The following is a 20,508-nucleotide window of genomic DNA, read 5'->3' as shown; positions in this document are numbered from 1 at the left end:
GCACTTTTATAAGCATCAAATTAGATAAAGTTTGTGGAATACTTTGCAAACATTACAACATATAAAAGCCTAGTTATTATTAACACGATTATATATATATATATATATATAAGAATTACTAGTAGTCACTCTTATTGAGCTTTTCTGAAGGTACAGGCTTATGTATCAACCTTTGTTATTAGTTACATTCATATGTTAGATTAAACAATTGATTTCTTTCTTTCTATGTGCTATATCATGGGGAAATGACATTGTTCCTCAAGGGTCTCATGTTCTGATGGAATGTAATCATAATAAAATGTAATAGCAATGGAAAAGTATAACTTCTTTCCTGTTATAAACACACTAACACACACACATGCACATTTTCCTCCCAGCAGAAGCCAAGGTAATTTTTCTGTGAACCTTGTTTAGTAATATAGAGCGCTGGACTTGGAGTCCGGAGGAATTGAATTCGAATTTTGATAGAGGCTTACTAGCACTCTATAGAAAAGTCATTTAGCCATTCATAAAATGGGGATAATAGTAGCATGTACCTCACTGGGTGGTTGCGAGACTCAATTAAGATTAAACAGGTAATGTAGGACACAAGCATTAAATCTCAGACCAACTTCTTTTTGTTATTACTCTTCTTCTTTTTCTCTTCCTCCTTCAAAATTCTCTGAATACCAGAAATTTTGGACACTTACCAAATATGACTCCCAAGACATAAACTGCCGATCACTAGGAATGTCAAACTACCACCAAGGGAAGCAATTAACCTATATATCTTCTCACAAGATATGGGAAATCCTTTTTTTGTTGTATGATATTCTTATAAAGCAATGGGGTGAAATAGTTGATGAGTGAGGTCCTTTCAAATTATGTTTTTTTTTTTAATGTAGTGTAACAACTTTGGTCTGGGCTGGGCTTTTTACATTCCCACTAACACTTGGGGTATTCCAACTTTAGTAGGAATATACTTTAGCTTCTGGGAGGTGGGCTTAAACCTAGGGAAAGGTAAAATTGTATCTACACAGAATAGAGCAATATCTAAATTGATGCTTTATCACCATCCATATGGTCTCAGAAGATTGACAGCCGTCTAAAATAATATCCTACACCACCAAGTAGAAGTTTCTAGGAATGTAAGCAAAGAACACTCATTCTGTTCACATTCTGGATTTACACAAGTAAAGATGTAGATTTATTCAGAGCTATTTTTGTTTAAATAGAATAATTTTGGTTTCCATCTTCACCATACATTGATATAATTCTTAATCTATTGAACCCCATCTCCCAAACCACAATATACACATTCATAGGATACAGTCATCAATTTATTAGGATGGTATAATTTATTGGACAGAGTAGAAACTGAAAAATAAATCAAACAATCCCTTCTGCATGGAGAATCTACTGAGTCATCTGAAAACTCTTTTAACACCCTTAGTTCATAAAAGTTGTGGGAAGGACACGTGTGTGTGTGTGTGTGTGTGTGTGAGAGAGACAGAGAGAGAGAGACAGAGAGAGAGAGAGACAGAGAGAGACAGAGAGAGAGAGAGAGAGAGAGAGAGAGAGAGAGAGAGACAGAGAGAGAGACAGAGAGAGACAGAGACAGAGAGAGAGTTCCAGATCCAGCCCATAATCTGGAGAGTATCAGGAAAAGTGTAGAAAACATTCATGAAATGTGTGTATCTTCTTTTCCATTCCTCCAGATATTGAGGATTTCCAAAGTTATCACTGAGTTCTAATATATATCATATTTTTAATCCCAAGCCTCATGTTAGAAAATATACTGATTTCTGTGTCCTTTATCTATTGACTGCTCATTCTGAATATATCAGTTGAACATCAGGTGGACAGCATCATGTTTTTAAACTACTTGGTTCCACCATACAAAAAGCAGTTATAGAAAATGAAAGTTCCCTTCCTTCGATCGTGCATCAATGTTATTTGAACCTATTTATTTATGTGTTGTCTCTCTTATTAGTATTTATGCTTTTTGAGGTCAGGGTCATTTTTATGTTTCTGCTTTTTTTTTTGTACTCTCAGAGCCTGGTACATTGAACAACGTATAATAAACCCTAAATTCTTGTTGATTGGTTGGTTGATTAAACTGTGCATTTCCAGAATTCCTGAGTAAAGGAAAAATACAAATGTGGGGGTGTTTGAATGTGGCAGGGGTTGTGGGCTTGAAGGAATACAGTATTTTTTATTCCCCCAGGGGATGCAAGGTGATATGGTGGATGATGCAATTATCTCCTTTGACTCTCAAAGACTTGAGTTCAAATCCTGCCTTAGATATTAACAGACATTAGAACTTGAGCAAGTCAATTAACTTTTCTCAGTCCCAATTTTCTCATTTTTAAAAAGGGACAATGATAGTCTCCCTTTTATAAAGTTTCTGTGAGGATCAAATGAAACAATCTGTGTAAAGCACTTCACCAACCCTAAAATATTACAGAAAATGCCAAAATTATTCTTTATTTTTATTTATTTTATGTCTAACAAACATTTTATCCAGCTAAATATGTTGGGTCTGTTCATGTGGGAAGTAGAATTATTTTTTCCAAGCTAAGATGACTAGGGTTTAGTTTGGTGTAGTAAATTCAGGAATAATGCTAAGATTGCCTGACACACGGGCTTGAGAAATGATTCTAGGAGAGTAAAAATGCAATTACACATATACATTTAACAGTTAGAATTGGTGCAAGACCTGTAAACAGCTCTTTTTTAATTTTTTTTCATTTTTCAAATGCTTTATTAACTTCTGATTTACATCATTCATTTCTGCCAGATTTTGAGTTACAAATTTTCTCCCTGTTTTTCCCCTACCCACGACCCCAAAGTAGCAATCCCACAGGATATCCCCTCCTTCAATCTGCTCTCTCCCATATCTTCTCCCATACCCCCTTCGACTTTTCCAGTGGGGCATGGTGGATCTCTATGCCCCAGTGCCTGTATGTCTTGTTTCCCATTTACACGTAAAATAGTATTAATAATAGTGTGTGTGTGTATAATTTTAAACATGTGATTTTAAAACTTTGAATTTCAGATTCATTCCCTTTCTCCCTTGTCACCCACCCTAACAGGGAAGATAAGCAGTTCAGTATAGGCTGTACATATGTAGCTAATGCAAAACATTAACATAGTAGATATATTGTAAAAGACTGAATAAATTTCCCTCCCTCCTATCCCACCTCCCACTTGTTCTATTCTCTACTTTGATCCCATCCATTTTCAAAAGTGGGTGCTTCCAATTTCCCTCTACCCCAGCCTGCCCTCCCTTCCATCATCTCCCCTCTCATCCCCTCCCCCCCACTCTCCTGTTGGGTGAGATACCCTATTTAGTGTGTATTTCTTTCCCTACTCAAGCCAAATTCAATAAGAATAAGCTTGATCCATTCACTTTTGCCTTCCTATTCTTCCCCTCCATTATAACCATTTTCCCTTGCCTCTTCTATATGAGATATTTTACCCCAGTTATGTCTCTCCCCACCTCCTCTCATTATATTCCTCTCTCACCTCTTAATTTTACCTTTCAAGTATCATCCCTTCCTGTTAAATTGGTCCTGTGCCCTCTATCTATGTATACCTATAAACATATATACACACATTCACATATGTATTCCTATGACCATATACCCTCATATATGTATATATGTATATGTATACGTATATATATATATATATATATTTCTATTCCCTTCAACTACTGAGAAAAGTTTCATACCTTACAATTATTGTTTTTCCATGTAGCAATGTTAATAGTTCAACTTTGATAAGTAGCCTATGATTTCTTTTCCCTGTTTACCTTCTCAAGCTTCTCTTGCTTCTTGTATCTCAATGTCAAATTTTCTATTCAACTCTGGTTTCATCATTAAGAATGCTTGAAAGTCCTCTGTTCCACTGAATAACCATATTTTCCCCTGAAACATAATACTCAGTTTTTCTGGGTATGTGATTCTTGGTTTTAATCCCAGCTCCTCTGCCCTCCAGAATATCATATTCCAGCCCCTTCGATTCCTCAGTGTAGAAGCTGTCAGCTCCTGTGTTATCCTGATTGTGTTTCCACAATATTCAAATTGTTTCTTCCTGGCTCTCTGCTTGTAATATTGTCTCCTTTATCTGGGAATTCCAGAACCTGGCTGTAATATTCATAGGAGTTTTCTTTTTGGGATATTTTTCAGGAGGTGATCAGTGGATTCTTTCAAACCTATTTTGCCTTCTGGTTGTAAAACATCAGGGCAATTTTCCTTGAGGATTTCTTGGAGCATGAGTTCTAGGTTCTTTCTTTGATCATGGCTTTCAGGTAGTCCAATAATTTTTAAATTATTTCTCCTGGATCTATTTTCCAGGTCAGTGGTTTTTCCCATGAGATATTTCACATTATCTTCTATTCTTTCATTTCTTTAGATCTGTTTAACATCATCTTGATTTCTCATGAAGTCACTAGCTTTCCTTTGCTCCATTCTAAATCTGAGGCAATGATTCTCCTCAGTGAGCTTTTGAGATTCTTTTTCCAATTGGAAAATTCAGCTTTTTAAGGCATTCCTCTCCTCATTGCCTTTTTGAGCCTCTTTTGCCAGTTGAGTTAGTCTGTTTTTTAAGATGTTGTTTTCCTCAGTCAGGTTGTTGAATCTCATTTCATAATTTTCTTGCATCATTTTCATTTATCTTCCCAATTTTTCCTCCACTTCTCTCATCTGCTTCTTAAAGTCCTCTATGGCCTATGAACCAGCTCATATTTTCCTTTGAAGCTTTTGGTGCAGGAGTTCTGACTTCACTGTTTTCCTCCTGTTCCATGCTTTGATCCTTTTTGTCCCCCAAATAGCACTCTAATTTTGGATTCTTCTGTTTGTTTTGTTTCCTTTGCCTGGTCATGTTGTCCCTCAGTCACCTGACCCCTGGGCTTTTTGCCACAGTAGGTCTCTGCCACCAGACAGGAAAGGTTCAATCCCAAATGCTGGGATTTTCTAAGCTGTCAGAGGTATTAGATGGGTGCCCTCTCTGAGGTCTCCACACATTCTGGCAAGCTGATCACACACCCCAGGACTTCCTGCCTAGACTGCAATCCAGATCCAAGCAAGTTAAAGCAACAGCGACTACCCCTCATAATGGTCGTTTGGTAGCCCAACAGTCTGCAGGCCTGGAGCTGAAGCTGCAACGTGGTGCCAACTGAGCCAAGGCATTGCAGTGGCTTCTCTCCCTGGGGGAATAGCCAGACACACTCCCAACTACTGGTCCCAAAGTCCACACTGCACTGGCCTCTCACTTTGTCCTTCGCATCTATGTGTTGATTAATCTGGAAATGGCCACAGCTGCTGGTGATCTAGAGTACCTCTGGCCAGACAGCTGGTCAGGCCCGCCCTGGGGCTAAAACCTCCAGCTCACATGGGGCCTGGGCTTGGCTCCCAGAGTGCTGCACTGGCTGATTCCTGCTGGCCTGCGGGACTGTTCTCAGCAGGAGGTTAGTGTCTCTGTGTCATTTTGTGGGTTCTGTAGCTCCAAGGTTTGTTCAGAATCCCCTTTTACATGGATTAGGGAAGGTGAAAGCTGGAGTCACATGGAGGTCCTGTTTCTATTCTGCCATCTTGACTCTGCCAGTTTGTCTCCTCTTGAGAATCATCAAAACTTGAATATTCTTTGCCAGCTATGTCGGTAGGTCAACCACCAAGGTGAACATCAACATGACCAGCTATAGGTTCTTTGAGTTGAACAAATCCATAGTGAATAGCAGAGGCATGTGATACTTACCCTAGAATTTCCTTGATCTTAGGTCAAGATGACCTAAACTGATCTTTTTTTTTTTTTTTTTTTTGTCTTTTGGAAGGCAGTTGGGGTTAAGTAACTTGCCCAAGATTACATGGCTAGTTTTTTTGTTGGGGTGTTAAGTGTCTAAGGCTGGAACCAAACTCATTTCCTCTTGATTCTGGGGCCAGCGCTCTAGTCACTGCGCCACCTAGTAGCCTCTGCGCTGATCTATTTTATTGGGATTGCTAAAAATCCATGTGTGTTCATTTTCATTGATCAAAGTTCTATTGGAGAGCATTACAAAATAGTTTTCTGTAGAAATGAAAGTGGAAACATTCTTTGTTGTGAGCATTTTTCAATCAGATTTAGTCCAAACCAATCCAACCAACATTTATTAAGTTACTTATATGGGTATTCTCTAATCATAATCAAAGGAAGGATATGTTTGCATTTGGAGATATATTTCCCAAGTGCATTGGGAAACTAGTCTCTACTACCTTCAGGCTAGGTGGGTTTTATTTCACCCTTAATACATGATATGCTTATTTGGATGAGGTATCTGTCATTTCTACCTTGACTAAATGCCCCTCTGACTGTGTTTGATCAATAAGGGGTCAACACTACCCTAGTTCTATTTAGCTATATTATTGTATATTATTTTTTCAAATGAATATTTACTTCAAAATTATAGGAAAAACAAATATATGAACATACTTTTCCTCCAAGACCTGAGTAATATAACATCCTCTATACCATCTGTGTTTCTAGGGAAGAAAAGCTGCTTAGGTTCACAGCTTAATCTAGTTCTTATATAACATTAATCTCCGTCCTTCACCCCCTCCTCCCTCCCCTCACCAGGTTCCAAATTCTATGCCTTCCTGGGTTTACATTCTGGTGCCTTGGCTTCTCAGGGGTTTGTTGGTGAACTAGAAAGTTATATCTAGTTTGAAATCTGGTTCCCAAATCCCCATGCCTTGAGTTCCCAAGTCTGAGACTCAGCTCCCTGTCCCTAAAGTTGAACAGGAGAAATAAAACATGACCAAACCCCCAAGTCTGTTTTTTGGGTCCAAAAGGCTAAAGGTAAAGGGAAAACGGGCCTTCTTTCACCCAACTTAGTGAAGACAGCCTATATTATGTAAACAAAGTTTTATACCTGGATGCCAAAACTGTTTCAGTATGGTTGTTTTAAAGACTCAACCAGTTCTTTTTACACAGTCAATAGGAAGAGCCTGCCCATACCCATGTAGTAAAGGAACCCAGAAAATCTTCTCTCAGAAGCAGGTCCCTAGAATTTCCCACATGATTACCTCCTTCATAGGTGATCTTGGTTCATGCTAAATTATTTTTACAAAAGAAACAAGCCAAATGTTTTGGGAAAACAGTTTATTGCTTAAAAGTTGGTACAAAATCACTTGATCATTGCAAGGTATAACTTCCTTCTTCTTGTATTTATATAAACCTGTTCAGAATTGAATAGGGATTCTTTTATATTCAACAAAGATTTATTTAGTGCCTAGTATTATGAACATTAAACCTCTACTAAAGTATTCCTCTGATGTGTCAGGTAGTCTTAAAGAGGATACTAGTATCTCAAAGGATATACTTTAGGATTATAAATTGGCAGGTCTTTTAAAATTGAAAATTCTGAAGAAGTCATTGTGAGAGACTACATGTTTGTTGTCTAAAGGCCAGCCAGTGTTTGAAGAGGCATGGATGACCAGATGAGGTATATCGCTCTATCTCTATCTCTATTTGCTTGTTTGCAATACATACATACACATACACACAAACCAATCAAGTCCCTAAACAATCTGTGAAATTGTAGAAAAATTGCAATCTGCAAAGTGACTACTCAATTTAAGGAAATAATGTATCTTTAACATATTGAATATGTCCTGAGTTCTTTAGCACTTTTTTCATGATTTAAACATGATGGTGAGCCTCTTAGTATGGATAGTGTGGTTTAATAGATAAACAAATCAGAACTTCTAATAAAGATATGCAAGAAGGGACTACAGAGGAGAATTATAGTTATAGAGTGAAAAAGTAAACTGTCAAATTGGAGTCCTAAGGAATACTATTTACCAACCAGTAGCCTAAAGAATCCTGTTTCACCCAGAGCCAGAGATTAAGGGTAAACTAAGTCTCACTGATAAAACTGTTGAGGAATGTATTCAATGAGTAAGGATGAGTACTGAGCAATAAATTGCTCCAATACACCCTACAAACAAATCTAGGTAGAAAGATACTGGCTCACCAAGATTTTGACCGGAAAGTACTATAGTTCCCAATATACACTTATCTGGTAAGACAAAAATTATTGAAATATGTTCTATTTATGGGCAAATGGAGGTGCTGAAGATAAAGTGGTGGGCCTAGATTCCAGAAGACCTGGATTCAATTCCAGCCTATGACACTTACTAGTCATGTGAATCTGGGCATGACATTTAATTTCTCTTGGCCTCAGTTTAATCAACTATAAATTGGTGATAATCAGAACCCCTATTTAATAGGGTTGTTGTGAGTATTAAATGAGATTTTTGTAAAAAGAAAATGGAAAAAAAAACCTATTGGCACAGTGCCTAGCACGTACTAGATAAATATTTATTCCCTTACCTTCCCATTCGGTTTATCACATTTGAGAAAGGGTAGTGATAAGCAAAACAAGGTTGGTGATGAGCTTTGTACTCCTGTCATGAAGAATAATGAGTAGGAGTTAAAAGAGGCAGATTTTGACTTAGGAAAATCTACAAAATATTTTATTCCAAAGCATGAGATATCTTAGCAAGTACTAGAGTCACTCTAGCCAGAGATCTTCAAACAATGAGTGTGTAAAAACTTTGAAACTTGTCTTAACTGACATGATACAAAGGGTAATTCAGGAACAATTAACAACAAAGAGAAAGCAGATTTCTGTGGTAGAAAGCCAGATTTCTGAGAAACAAACTTAAGAGGAAATATCAAGCTTATAGCACCCCATATGTGATGTGTAAAGAGGCTGCTGTGGGAAATAAATAGCTTAACAATTTGGGGGATTATTCAGAGAGAGGTCTATACCTGAAGAAGGCACCTCCCACATCCAACCCAACAGAGTAGAAAGTATGCAAAAGCCATCTTGCTCTTTTCAAAGTTGCGCCTTTTCAAGAGCAAAAATATTTGCCATCTCTACAATTTGTCTTTGAAAGAAGAAGTTTTTTTTTTTTTTAATCACCCCATGGTTATCCTTGAAATGAACTGAACCAAGAACAAAGCCAAATCCAGGAAGGTGAAGATGATTGGCCACATTTAAACTTCAACTGATTCAGATCACGTAACCCTAATCCAATTAATATTTATTAAACAACTCTTTAGTAAAAAATAGTTATTGTACAAACAACAATATTAAAAACATAGTCATCTTACCCAAGGTCTTAGTACCTGGGACACAACATTTGAGTAGAGAACTCTGTACATGACACTTGAGGAAGAGGGAAATGATTCTGCTACTGCTCACTTAAATTATAAGTGATCATTCACAAAATACAGAGCACTGTTCCAGATTGAGGACAGGAAAAGACGTGGTCACTCCCCCTTCCTCCCCCCCCCCCCCGACACACAACATTAACAGAAACAAAAAAGGGCCTGAAATGGTATCAAACATAAGTAGTCTATATGACAGGGTAGGGTCACATTCCAAGATATCCAAGGATGAAATTCCCAATGCTGCAGGAGCAAAAGTTTGTGCCATCATGTGAAGATTTATGTGCCAAATTCATTGACGCTGACCAATCCCCCTTCCAGCTCCAAATCATGGTTTCTTGGACATTCCTCCATGGGGAGGACCTCTTATTCCACACCTAGCCCACTTCGTGGGCCTCCTGGTCTACGTGGTCAGTTATCTCGACCATCACCTTCTCTGGCTGCTCCTGTCTTCTTTTCCTGAACATTCAAATGCACCTCACCTCTAAACATGATGGGCATGCTGCCAAGCATCTTCTGACCTGGCTCTGCATCATCAAACACCACAAAACCAAAACTGGGTATCTTCCCTTCACTATTCATTCTAAGTTCCACAATATTCCCATAACCTTTGAACAAAACACAGAAACTTTGGAAGAAATCTTTCAGTTCTGCTTTGTCCACATCATGTGGAAGATTTGCAACAAAAAGCTGATAACTTTCTGGATATCTCCCAATTCTTGTATCTGAATCATCCTGGTCACCACCTTCACGAATTGGCCTGGGGCCCCTTTGGGATGAGATATTAGTTCGTTGTTCCCTCACTCTCTGGCTCCTCTGGGGCCTCTATGGTGATGTCTGAGATTCCAGTTTTGATTCTGGGAAAGCCTATGAAGCTGGTACTTTAACAACATGGGGGTGGTATCCCAGACACTGGAACAGCTCCACTAGGTAGAAGGCTCTTACTGGTCATAGATACCCAGGAAAACGTTCTCAAGTCCTCCTTTACTGCTGGAGCAGCATCCACAGGCACCAGAGATGGGCTCTTTGGAGTCTCTTCAGAAACAGGCTCTTCCAAAGCTGGTTCAGACTTTTCTTCATGAATTTCAGGTTCATCTTCTTGCCCACGCTCTGGCTCTGGCTCTGGCTCCACAACAGGCTCCTCTAAGTGCTCGTCCAGGTCATTGCTGCCAGTCTGTTCATAAAATGTTCCAGAGTTGTCAGGAGCTACCTCAGAAGTCTGCTGTCTTTCCTCTGGTTCTTCTACTTCTACCTTAAATACTTCTTGAGGTTCAGTGACAAAACCACCAAAAACATCATGTCGGTGTTGGAAGATGTCATTATAATCATAGAATTTGTTTGCAACAGAAACCTCTGGTGCAAGTATAAATGTCTGCATGAATCTTTGAAATGCTTGGCTATTATTAGACAGCAATCCCATCACCTGGACCACAACACCATCATTGAGAGTAGTGGAAACATCCAGATGACGAATCTTAGTGTGATAATTTGTAAAGTTTTGGGACATCACTTTCTGATGGATTTCTTTTTGTCCATAGACAGCACCAGATGGTTTTCCATTGGAATCCAAAACTCCATAAACATAAGATGAGTTCTTTCCATAAAACCTATGCACCATGTCTGGTCCCTGGCTCAGCAGAGTATAATACTGTCTCACAAATTCCAGCCTGACCTGCAGGGGACTTGGCTTCTCCATAACCATCTCTTTGGTCAACTGCAACCTGCAAGGCTGAGCAGGACAGGGAGAGTCTTCACTCCGAAGTAGGCTGGGTAGCAAAATTCTCTCACGTGACCTCCCTTAATTTTCAAATAGAAAACTTCACATTCTGCTTGGGAAGCATTAGGAATCGAGAACTTTTCCACCACAGACAGCACATTATTGCATTCATCTCTTAGGTCGGTCTCAATTTTCTCTCTGTCTTCTTGGGCCATCTGCTGGTTTTTTTTTCTTCAGCACCTTCCATCTTTTGCTTAACACTTGAAACAACCCTCCAAGATGACCTTTGGGCCCCTATGACATTTTTGTAAGCAGCAGAGAGAATGTTCCTCTCCTCATGGGATAATTCAGCTCTTTGCTCAGTTACAGCCTTCATGCAGGCTGCCATGTCATCATATCTCTCAGCCTGTTAGCCAATTTGGCCTGCTGAACCAGCTCATTTTTATACATGACAGAATGTTCTGTACCCAGGGTGAGCGGTGGAAGCGGCCACCCGAATGCAGGTTCAGCGGTCTTTGGGCCAAGGCAGTGGCAGCATCAGGGCTGAGACTGTGTCGCTATGTCCTTACCTCACAGGCTCCAGATCCCTCCTCCTTTCTTGCTCCTCAATAAAAACAATTATTTTTCATTGATCATCTGGGTCCCGGACCTAACTGAGGAGGCCAGATTGACCCATTTTAGTAAAGACTATAAGGTCACTTTTAATAAACTGTGATCTTGCCCCCTCAAAACTTTTAGTTTTAGAGCATTAGAAAAAAACCCCAGCAACTCTGAATCCTTTGAATATGGCAGATATTATTATCTAATTTTTTAAATTAAAAAATATCATGGTCCGAGAACATATGTTCTATATTTATGATCTCACACCTTGTTATGTTGGTCTCCAAAAAATCTTTGCCTCAACTTCATTTTACTCACCACAATAACCTGCAACAGTGATAAAGTTTGTAATTATTTCAACTAGTTTGCTTTAGATAACAGAATTTCCTAAATATATCGTCAAGTTGTTTTGTATCTCATCCTTCACTTTCATTTTCTTTCCTTATTGCTATAGGGAAAAATATTGAATAATGGTGGAAATTATTTATATATACATATTTATTCCTATGCTTTTTAGAGTTTTCAATAGTAATGCTTATTATATTTTATCCAAAATCTTTTCTGTATCTATTGAGATACTCATGATTTTTGTTGATTTTGTTATTGCTATGGACAATTATGCTAATAATTTTCCTAAAATTAAACCAGCCCTGCATTTCTGATATAAATTCCACCTGGTCATAATGTATGGTTTTTGTGCTATTTTGGTGCAATTTCCTTGCTAGTGTTTTATTATTTTTTTTCATCATTATTCATTGGGGAAATTGATCTAGAGTTTCCTTTTTTGTTTTCACTCTTCTGGGTTTAGGTCTCGGTACCATATTGTGTCATAAAAAGATTTTGGTAGATTCCATCTTTTCCTATTTTCTCAAATAGTTTATATAGTATTGGGATTAGTTATTCTTTAAATATTGGGTATAATGCACTTGTGTATTCATCTGGTCCTGGTGATTTTTTTCTTCATAAGCTCTGTGATGTTTTTTAATTTCTTTTTTTTAAAGAAAGGGTGATTTAAACATTCTATTTCCTCTTCTGCTAACAAATACTTGCTAACTTATTGTTTTCTGTAGTTTTTCAGCAGGCAGCTTACTCTCATGTTGAATTTCAAGTGCCTCCTTCTTATTTCTCAAGTGCTCAGCAAATTTGTCTAGTAGAGAGACTATATAAAAATACATCACCTATAATAAGATTTGAAACATATGTGGGAGCCATATTCTGGAGTGTTTAAAAGGCTTTCATTTGTTTAGCTAATACATGAGCTAAAATGTCAGAAAAATAAAACCGGCCACTAATCCTCATTTAATGCATTTTAAGTATAGAACGGTTCTCTGGAAGAACCTTTAGTCCTTTGACATATTCTTGGAGAAACCAGGGCTTCTTCCATTGCATGAAAAGACAATAGTGAAAGGACTGAATGGGACTCCAAAGATATTAGTGCTTTTCAAACAAAACAAAAAGAAAAAAAAAAACCTCTGAGTCCTTTGAATCTGGCAGATATTGTGATCTCTTTTTTTTAAGAAAAAAAAATCTGATGGTCAGAGAACATACATTCTGTATTTATGATGTCACATAAAAAAGTGGCAGAGATGTGACGAGAACCCAAAACATTTTACTGCCTATTTAATGTTCTTCCACTGTAACATGTTTCTATTACATACTTCCTCTGTTTCATAATCCTGGAGGAGTGGCCCTTCAGAAAGTAATCTTCAGCATTTCCACTCATCTCCTAAAAGATCTACTTACTCATTTGTTTACAATCTGTAAGTGCTTCTTTATCCCAGAAGTGGAATAAGTGGCATCCCTCTAGGAATTTTCCCCACTGAGACACTGAATAATTAGGAGAAAATACATGTAAGTAATTTAAATACGTGGCACTCATAATCTACTCAACCTACAATCTCTGTTCTTCTATTCCACAGGTAGGATGGACAATTTTGAAACTAGATCTGACCTGGGGAGAATCACAGGAATTTTCTAATTCTGATCTGGAGTACATCCTTTCTCATTAAGTCAACTACCTTCTCTTTTTTGTGACACACTATAAGGATGGAAATTCCAATCTAAATTTGTTTTTCTTTTGCACTTCATTCTTTTATGATCATGTCATCTACACTTCACTGTAGAGAATTAGTTCACTTTGATAAGGTTTATTTTCATATATTCATGGGAATATATTCACATATTCAGGGAAGTGTTAATGACAATCAAGAAATAATTATGAAATGCCTATTATGTAACAGGCACTGAACCTCCTTTAGTTACTTTGCAAGATGCAAAGATGAAGATAACATGATCCCTGTGTTTGCACTCCATTTGAAGATTATAGATTTGTTTCCAAATACCTACATATAGTTCCCTTCTTTTTTTTTTGACAGCGTTACTATTAAGTAAGAATACTTCTATAGACATAGAATCATAGACACAGAAGCAATAACTATTGTCTAACCTCCTCACCTTAAAATTGATGAAATAGAAACCCAGTGACTTGTATGATTTTCTTCTAAAGTTGCATAGCAAAAACTTGTGAGATAAGAATTGCACCAAGTATTCCCAGAGGCCACTAAATGGTGCAGGCAGCATGCTGTAGTTGGAGTCAGTCAGCAATCATTTATTAAATGCTAGAACACAGATAAATGTGTTAGTATCGTAGCTCTCATATTGTTTGCTGGTATATTTTGATAATAGTCACTTTTCTTCTTTGTGACTCATTTTCATCAAGCATGATATGAAGATAACAATACTTGAAACACATACCTGACTGGATTGCTTTAAATTATAAAGTTATAAACCTTACGTGCTACACAATGCATAAAATGTAAGTTTTATTTTGTTTTAATATTTCTTCTAGACCTCATATTTTACCTTACAAAAGGAAAGAGTGTCAAGACAGAAAATTACTGTGCTATTGTATGATACTTCAATTGATCAAATCTGGAATATTGTGTTAACTTCTTGATGTTACATTTTAAAGACTTTGACAAGCCAGAGTTAATCCAAAGGAATTCAACAAGAATGGTCAAAAAATTAGAGAAAATACCATGAAGAGATTTTTTTAAATTACTAGAAATATATATTCTGGAAAAAAATGAATTTTGGGGAGGGTAGAATAGCAGTCCTTCTTGATGTATCTGCCATATGAATGTAGGAGTACATTTTCTCCCAGTTGACCTTAGATGTTAGAACTAAGACAATGATACTTGTAGATAAGTCAGTTTGTATGTAAAGTATACTCTCCTAATAATCAGAGCAACAAATAATAAAAAGGATCATTTTGCTTCTGAGGGTGTTGAGCTCCCCTTTATTAGTCATCTTCAAATGGAATGTGTATAACCACTTGTCCTTTATGTTTTATGGATTCATGTCCAAGGGTTGGATTTGATGCCCTCTGACATCTTCCAGCTCTTACTCTTTGTGAGGTACTAAGATTCTCTACTAGATCTATCAGTCTTTAAGTTTTGTATCAGAAAACAATAAATCTTGAAATTAAGTTTAATCATTTAATGGGATCATACCACTAGGGGTGGAATAGACCACAGAGTAGCTACACAATTAATGCCTTTGTGCAAAAAAAAAGAAAAAAAATGCAAATGAGGAAAGTTAAAGGACTTCCCAATCATACAGGTAGTAAGTAGCAGAACTAGAATTTAGTTCCATGTTTCTGTTTTCTCTAGGCTCAGAACCAGTAATCAGAGGCACTATGACCTTTAGAAAATTTTTTAAACCATGCATATTTTTAGAGATCACAAGTGGCTTCCAGTGGTACTAATGTCCAAAGTTTTCCAATTAAAGTCTCTTTCTTTATAGATGAAGAGTTCTTCTTAAAGTACCTTAAAGGAGAAGTTTCTTGAGAACTTAATTATAGTATATTATTACATGATTCTGTTTAGCTTTTGAAGAAGGATCATGGGTTCATCTTTTCACTAAAAAATAACCTTTCAATGAAAATTCATAGAGGATTCAGTAAATTCACTTTTTGTTGTAAGGAAAGATATCAAAGGAATCATCACAATGTTATCACCGGTCGTTCATGAGGCTTAGAATTTCTATAATATGATCGATTGCTGCAGATTTCACTTGTACTTGCAACTCTCTTGTACCCCCAGAGTTGGATAAATACAAAAGAAAACATGCCTAATAACACTGAGGTCACCATCTTTGTTCTACTTGGCTTCACAGACCACCTAGCTCTCCAAGTCATTCTCTTCTTGCTGTTCTTTGCAATCTATCTCTTTACCCTTGTGGGGAATCTGGGGTTAGTTGTGTTAGTTGTTGTCGATTCCCGACTCCACACCCCCATGTACCATTTCCTTAGCGTCTTGTCTTTCTTGGATGCTTGCTATTCCTCAGTGGTCACACCTAAGATGTTGGTCAATTTCCTAGCAGAGAATAAGACCATTTCCTTTTCTGGTTGTGTTGTCCAGATGCTTCTCTTTGTTACTTTTGGCAGCACTGAATGTTTCCTTTTGGCTGCTATGGCTTATGACCGCTACATTGCGATCTGTAACCCTCTGCTTTACACAGCCATCATGTCACCACGAGTCTATGTTCCTCTCATGATTGGCTCATATGTAGGGGGTGTGTCACATGCCATTTTGCATACTGTGGCTACATTTAGTTTATCCTTTTGTGCATCCAATGTAATCAAACACATCTTTTGTGATATCCCTCCACTTCTGGCCATCTCCTGTTCTGACACACATCTCAATGAACTTCTGCTTTTCATCTTTGTGAGCTCAATTGAGATCTTCACCATCCTGATTGTCCTGGTTTCTTATGGCTTCATCTTAGTTGCCATTCTGAGGATCCGCTCAGCTGAAGGGAGAAAGAAAGTCTTCTCTACTTGTGGTTCCCATTTGACAGGGGTAGCGATCTACCACGGGACCATCCTCTTCATGTACCTGAGGCCCACTTCCAGCTACTCTCTGAGCCATGACATGGTGGTGGCTGTATTTTATACCATTGTGATTCCCATGCTGAACCCCATCATCTATAGCCTGAGAAACAAAGATGTGAAAGAGGCAGTGAAAAAAGTTTTGGAGAGAACCCGGTTCACCCATAATGTATCTTGTCCGTGTTAGAAGTAAAAAGTATAATATGGTAATAGGGAAAATTAGGGTTAAACTTCACCTAGGCAGCTAAGTAATAAAGTGGACAGAGTGTTGGACTTGGAGATAGAAAATCTGATATTCGAAGTTTGCCTCAGATACTTACTAAGTGTGTGACCCTGCACCAATATCTTCACTTCTCTCAGCACAGTTTCTGTAAAATGGGGACATTTATAAACACTTGACAAGTGCTATAATTATACAAAGATCAAATGAGATATTTGTTGAATACTTTGCAAATCTTAAAACATATAGGAAGGCTAGTTATTATTATCATGATTATATATTTACAATTAGTAGTAATCAATCTCATTGTACTTTTCTGAAGCTACAGGCTTATGCATCAACCTTTGTTATTAGTTATATCCATATGTTAGAAAAAAAATGATACATTGCTTTATATGTGCTATGTCAAGGTGAAATGACAGTTCCCCGAGGTCCTCTCATTCTGATAAAATGTAATAGTAATCAAAATGTATAACTTATTTCCTATTACGCACACATACACACACCCATATATATGTATATGGGTGTGTGTATGCATATATATATATATTTTTTTTTCTTTTTCCTCCCAGGGGAAGACAAGGTGTTTTTTTTTTTTCTTGGAGCTAGCTTAGTAATAATAGTAAGTTTTGGACTTGGAGTCAGGAAGAATTGAATTCAAATTTTGCCAGATGCTTACTAGCTGTCTATCAGAAGGTCATTTAGCCATCCATAAAATAGTAGCACCTACCTCACCATGTTGTTGTGAGTCTCGTATAAGAATAAAGGGAATGAAAGTTGCTTTACTGCTATTGTGTATGAATTTTATTTGAGTCTATTTATATGTGTGTTGTCTCTCTTATTAGTATTTATGCTTCTTGAGGGCAGGTTATTTTTTTTTTTGTACTCTCGGGCTTTGGTACAGTGACCAACATATAATAAGCACTTTATAAATTCTTGTTGATTAATTGATTAAACTGAGCATTTCCATGACTCCTGAGTAAAGGAAAAATATAGATGGGGGGATGGTTGTTTGCATTTGGGAGTCGTTGTGAGCTTGAAGGAATACAGTATTTTTATTACCCCAGGGGATATAATGTGATATTGTGAATGATGTAACTATCTCCTTTGACTATCAAAGACTTGATTTCAAATCCTGGCTCAGACATTAATAGGTATTAGACCCTGAGCAAGTCACCTCATTTTTCTTAGCCTCAGTTTTCTCATATTAAAAAAAAGGACAGTGATAGTCTCCCTTTTACAAAGTTTCTGTGAGGATCAAATGAGAGAATCTATGTAAAGAATTTTTCGACACCAAAATATTACACAAAACATTATTATTATTTATTTGTATTTATTTTATGTCTATCAAACACTTTATTCAGCTAAACATGGTGGGTCTGTTCATGTGGCAAATAGAATTATTTTTCCAAGCTAAGATAAGTAGGGTTTTGTTTGTCATAGTAAATTCAGGAATAATGTCAAGATTGCCTGAGACAGGGGCTTGAGAACTGATTATAGGAGAGTAAAAATGAAATTGCACATACACATTTCACAGTTAGAATTGGTGCAACCTCTGTAAACAGAGACATAGTTGGAAAGCAGAAGTTTGTCTACTCTTGAGAATCATCAAAAATTGAATATTTTTGCCGGCTTTATAGGTAGGGCAAATGCCCTCAACTACCAAGGTGAACATCAACATTTCCAAGTACAGGTTCTTTGAGTTGAACAAATCCACGTAATGAATAGCAGAGGCATGTGATACTTGCTCTAGAATTTCCTTATAATAGGTGAAGATGACCTATACTGATCTATCTGATTGGGATTGACATAAATACATATGTGTTCATTTTCATTTATCAAAGTTCTGTCGAAGAGCAACATAAAATACTTTTCTATGGAACTGAAAGTGGAAACATTCTGGTTGTTGTGAGCATTTTTCAATCATATTTAGTCCAATCCAATCCAACAAACATTTATTTAGTTACTTACATTGATATCCTTTAATCAGCACCGAAGTAATGATATGTCTGCATTTGGGGATAGATTTCCCAAGTGTCACAGGAAATGTCCTTGTCTCCACTGCCTTCCAGGTAGGTGGGTAATATTTCACCCATACTACATGATATTCTTAGCTCATTTCTGCCTTGACTAAAGGGCCCACTGATTGTGTTTGATCAATAAGGGGTCAACACTCCCCTAGTTCTATTTAGCTATATTATCATATATTATTTTTTCAAATGAATATTTACTTCAAAATTATGGAAAGAAAAAATATGTGTACATACTGTTCCTCCAATAACTGCTGGTAATGACATCCTCTCTACCACTGCTGTCTCTAGGGAAATAAAGCTGATTAGGTTCACAGTTTAACATAATTCTTATATAACATAAATCTTCATCCTTCACCCACCCCCCTGCCATCCCTTGACTTCACCAGGTTCCAAGTTCTAAGCTTTCCTGGGTTTACATTCTGGTGCCCTGTCTTCTCAGGGGTTTTTTGGTGAACTAGAAAGCAATATCTATCTTTGAAATCTGGTTCCAAAATCCCCATGGCTTGAGTTCCCAAGTCTGAGACTCAGCTCCCTGTCCCTAAAATTGAAAAGGACAAATAAAACATGACCAAAACCCCAAGTCTGTTTTTTGGGTCCATAAGGCTAAAGGCAAAGGGAAGATGGACCTTCCTTCACCCAACTTAGTAAAGATTGCCTATGTTATGGGTCAACAAAGCTTGTAATCCTGGATACCAAAGCTGTTTCAGTTTAGTAATTTTAAAGACTCAGCCAGTTATTTTTACACAGTCAACAGGAAGATCCTGCCAATCCTGCCCAGGACCATATGTGTAATAGGAATGTAAATTTTTAAGATCTTCTCTGCCCCTAGGTTAAGTGCACCTGGAACCTGTGGTGGGAGGGTTATTTTTCAGGAATGTCCACATCTTGGTGCTTTGTGATTGGGCAGTGGGTCAAGAGGGTTGTTACATTCTGTGACCCAGGAGAAGGCTATATAATCCCTGATGTGAGACTTTGTTTTGGGGCTCTCTTTGAGAAATGTTGTGTGATTTGACCAAATGAGACTCTGGGCAGCTGTTGAGAGTCTCGCAGCTTTGAAAACCCAGATGTTGATGCTTTCCTTTCTGGTAACTAATTAGGTAGGGATGTAATAGTCAAGACAGTTGGAGGCCTGTCTGCTTAATATGTTTTTCTGTTTTCTTGTAACATCTGTCTGTGTGCTGACTTTTTCCCCTGAACAAGGTAAATGATATATTTGATTGATTAAAGTGAGATTTTTAACCCATTTTGAGTTGCTTTCCTTTAGAAAAGCAGATCTAAGAATCTGTCTTGGCAGCCACCCTGGGGTTGCTGGGGTGCTTGCTGCTACAATGTGGCAAGGGAACCCAAAAAGTCTTCTCTCAGAAGCAGGTCCCTAGCAGTTCCCACACAATTGCATGCGTCATAGGTGATCTTGCTTCATGTTAAATTATTTTTACACAAGAAACAAACCAAATGCTTCGAGAATACGGTTTATTCCTAAAAAGTTGATACACAATGACTTTACCATTGCAAGGTATAACTTCCTTCCTCTTATGGATATATAAGCCTGTTTAGAATTGAATAAGGATTCTTTTATACTCAACAAAGATATATTTAGTGCCTGAAATATGTTCTTTTTATAGGCATCTCGAGGTGCTGTAGATAAAGTTGTGGGTCTAGAATCCAGAAGACCTGAGTTCAATTGTAGCTTATGACACTTACTAGTTGTGTGACTCAGTATTGTATTTAGCTTCTCTTGGCCTGAGTTTAATCAACTATAAATTGATGATAATGAGAACTCCATCTTAATAGGGTTGTTGTGATTAGAGAGAGAGAGAGAGAGAGAGAGAGAGAGAGAGAGAGAGAGAGAGAG

The 20,508-nt window shown here is 37.5% G+C and overlaps 1 protein-coding gene and 1 pseudogene across 1 annotated transcript; one reads left to right on the top strand and one right to left on the bottom strand.

Annotated features, from left to right (window-relative positions):
- Positions 1 to 9,487: 9,487 nt before the first annotated feature.
- On the bottom strand, positions 9,488 to 10,923 carry LOC138163608 (ras GTPase-activating protein-binding protein 1 pseudogene; annotated as a pseudogene).
- Positions 10,924 to 15,371: 4,448 nt separating this feature from the next.
- On the top strand, positions 15,372 to 16,590 carry LOC138163363 (olfactory receptor 5T9-like). Its single transcript, XM_069090876.1, has one exon. The coding sequence runs from the start codon at positions 15,640 to 15,642 to the stop codon at positions 16,588 to 16,590; it is 951 nt and encodes a 316-aa protein (XP_068946977.1). The 5' UTR covers positions 15,372 to 15,639.
- The last annotated feature ends 3,918 nt before the right edge of the window (positions 16,591 to 20,508 follow it).

This window comes from Petaurus breviceps, unplaced genomic scaffold (assembly GCF_028583685.1).
Source record: "Petaurus breviceps papuanus isolate PSGF00001 unplaced genomic scaffold, PetGlider_PUasm1.0 188, whole genome shotgun sequence".
Taxonomy (NCBI): Eukaryota; Metazoa; Chordata; class Mammalia; order Diprotodontia; family Petauridae; genus Petaurus; species Petaurus breviceps.
This window is presented reverse-complemented; position numbering and strand designations above follow the sequence as displayed.

What these genes read in the sequence shown, in the direction of transcription:
- LOC138163363 (XM_069090876.1), top strand. Translation starts at nt 15,640, where the DNA reads ATGCCTAATAACACTGAGGTCACCATCTTTGTTCTACTTGGCTTCACA.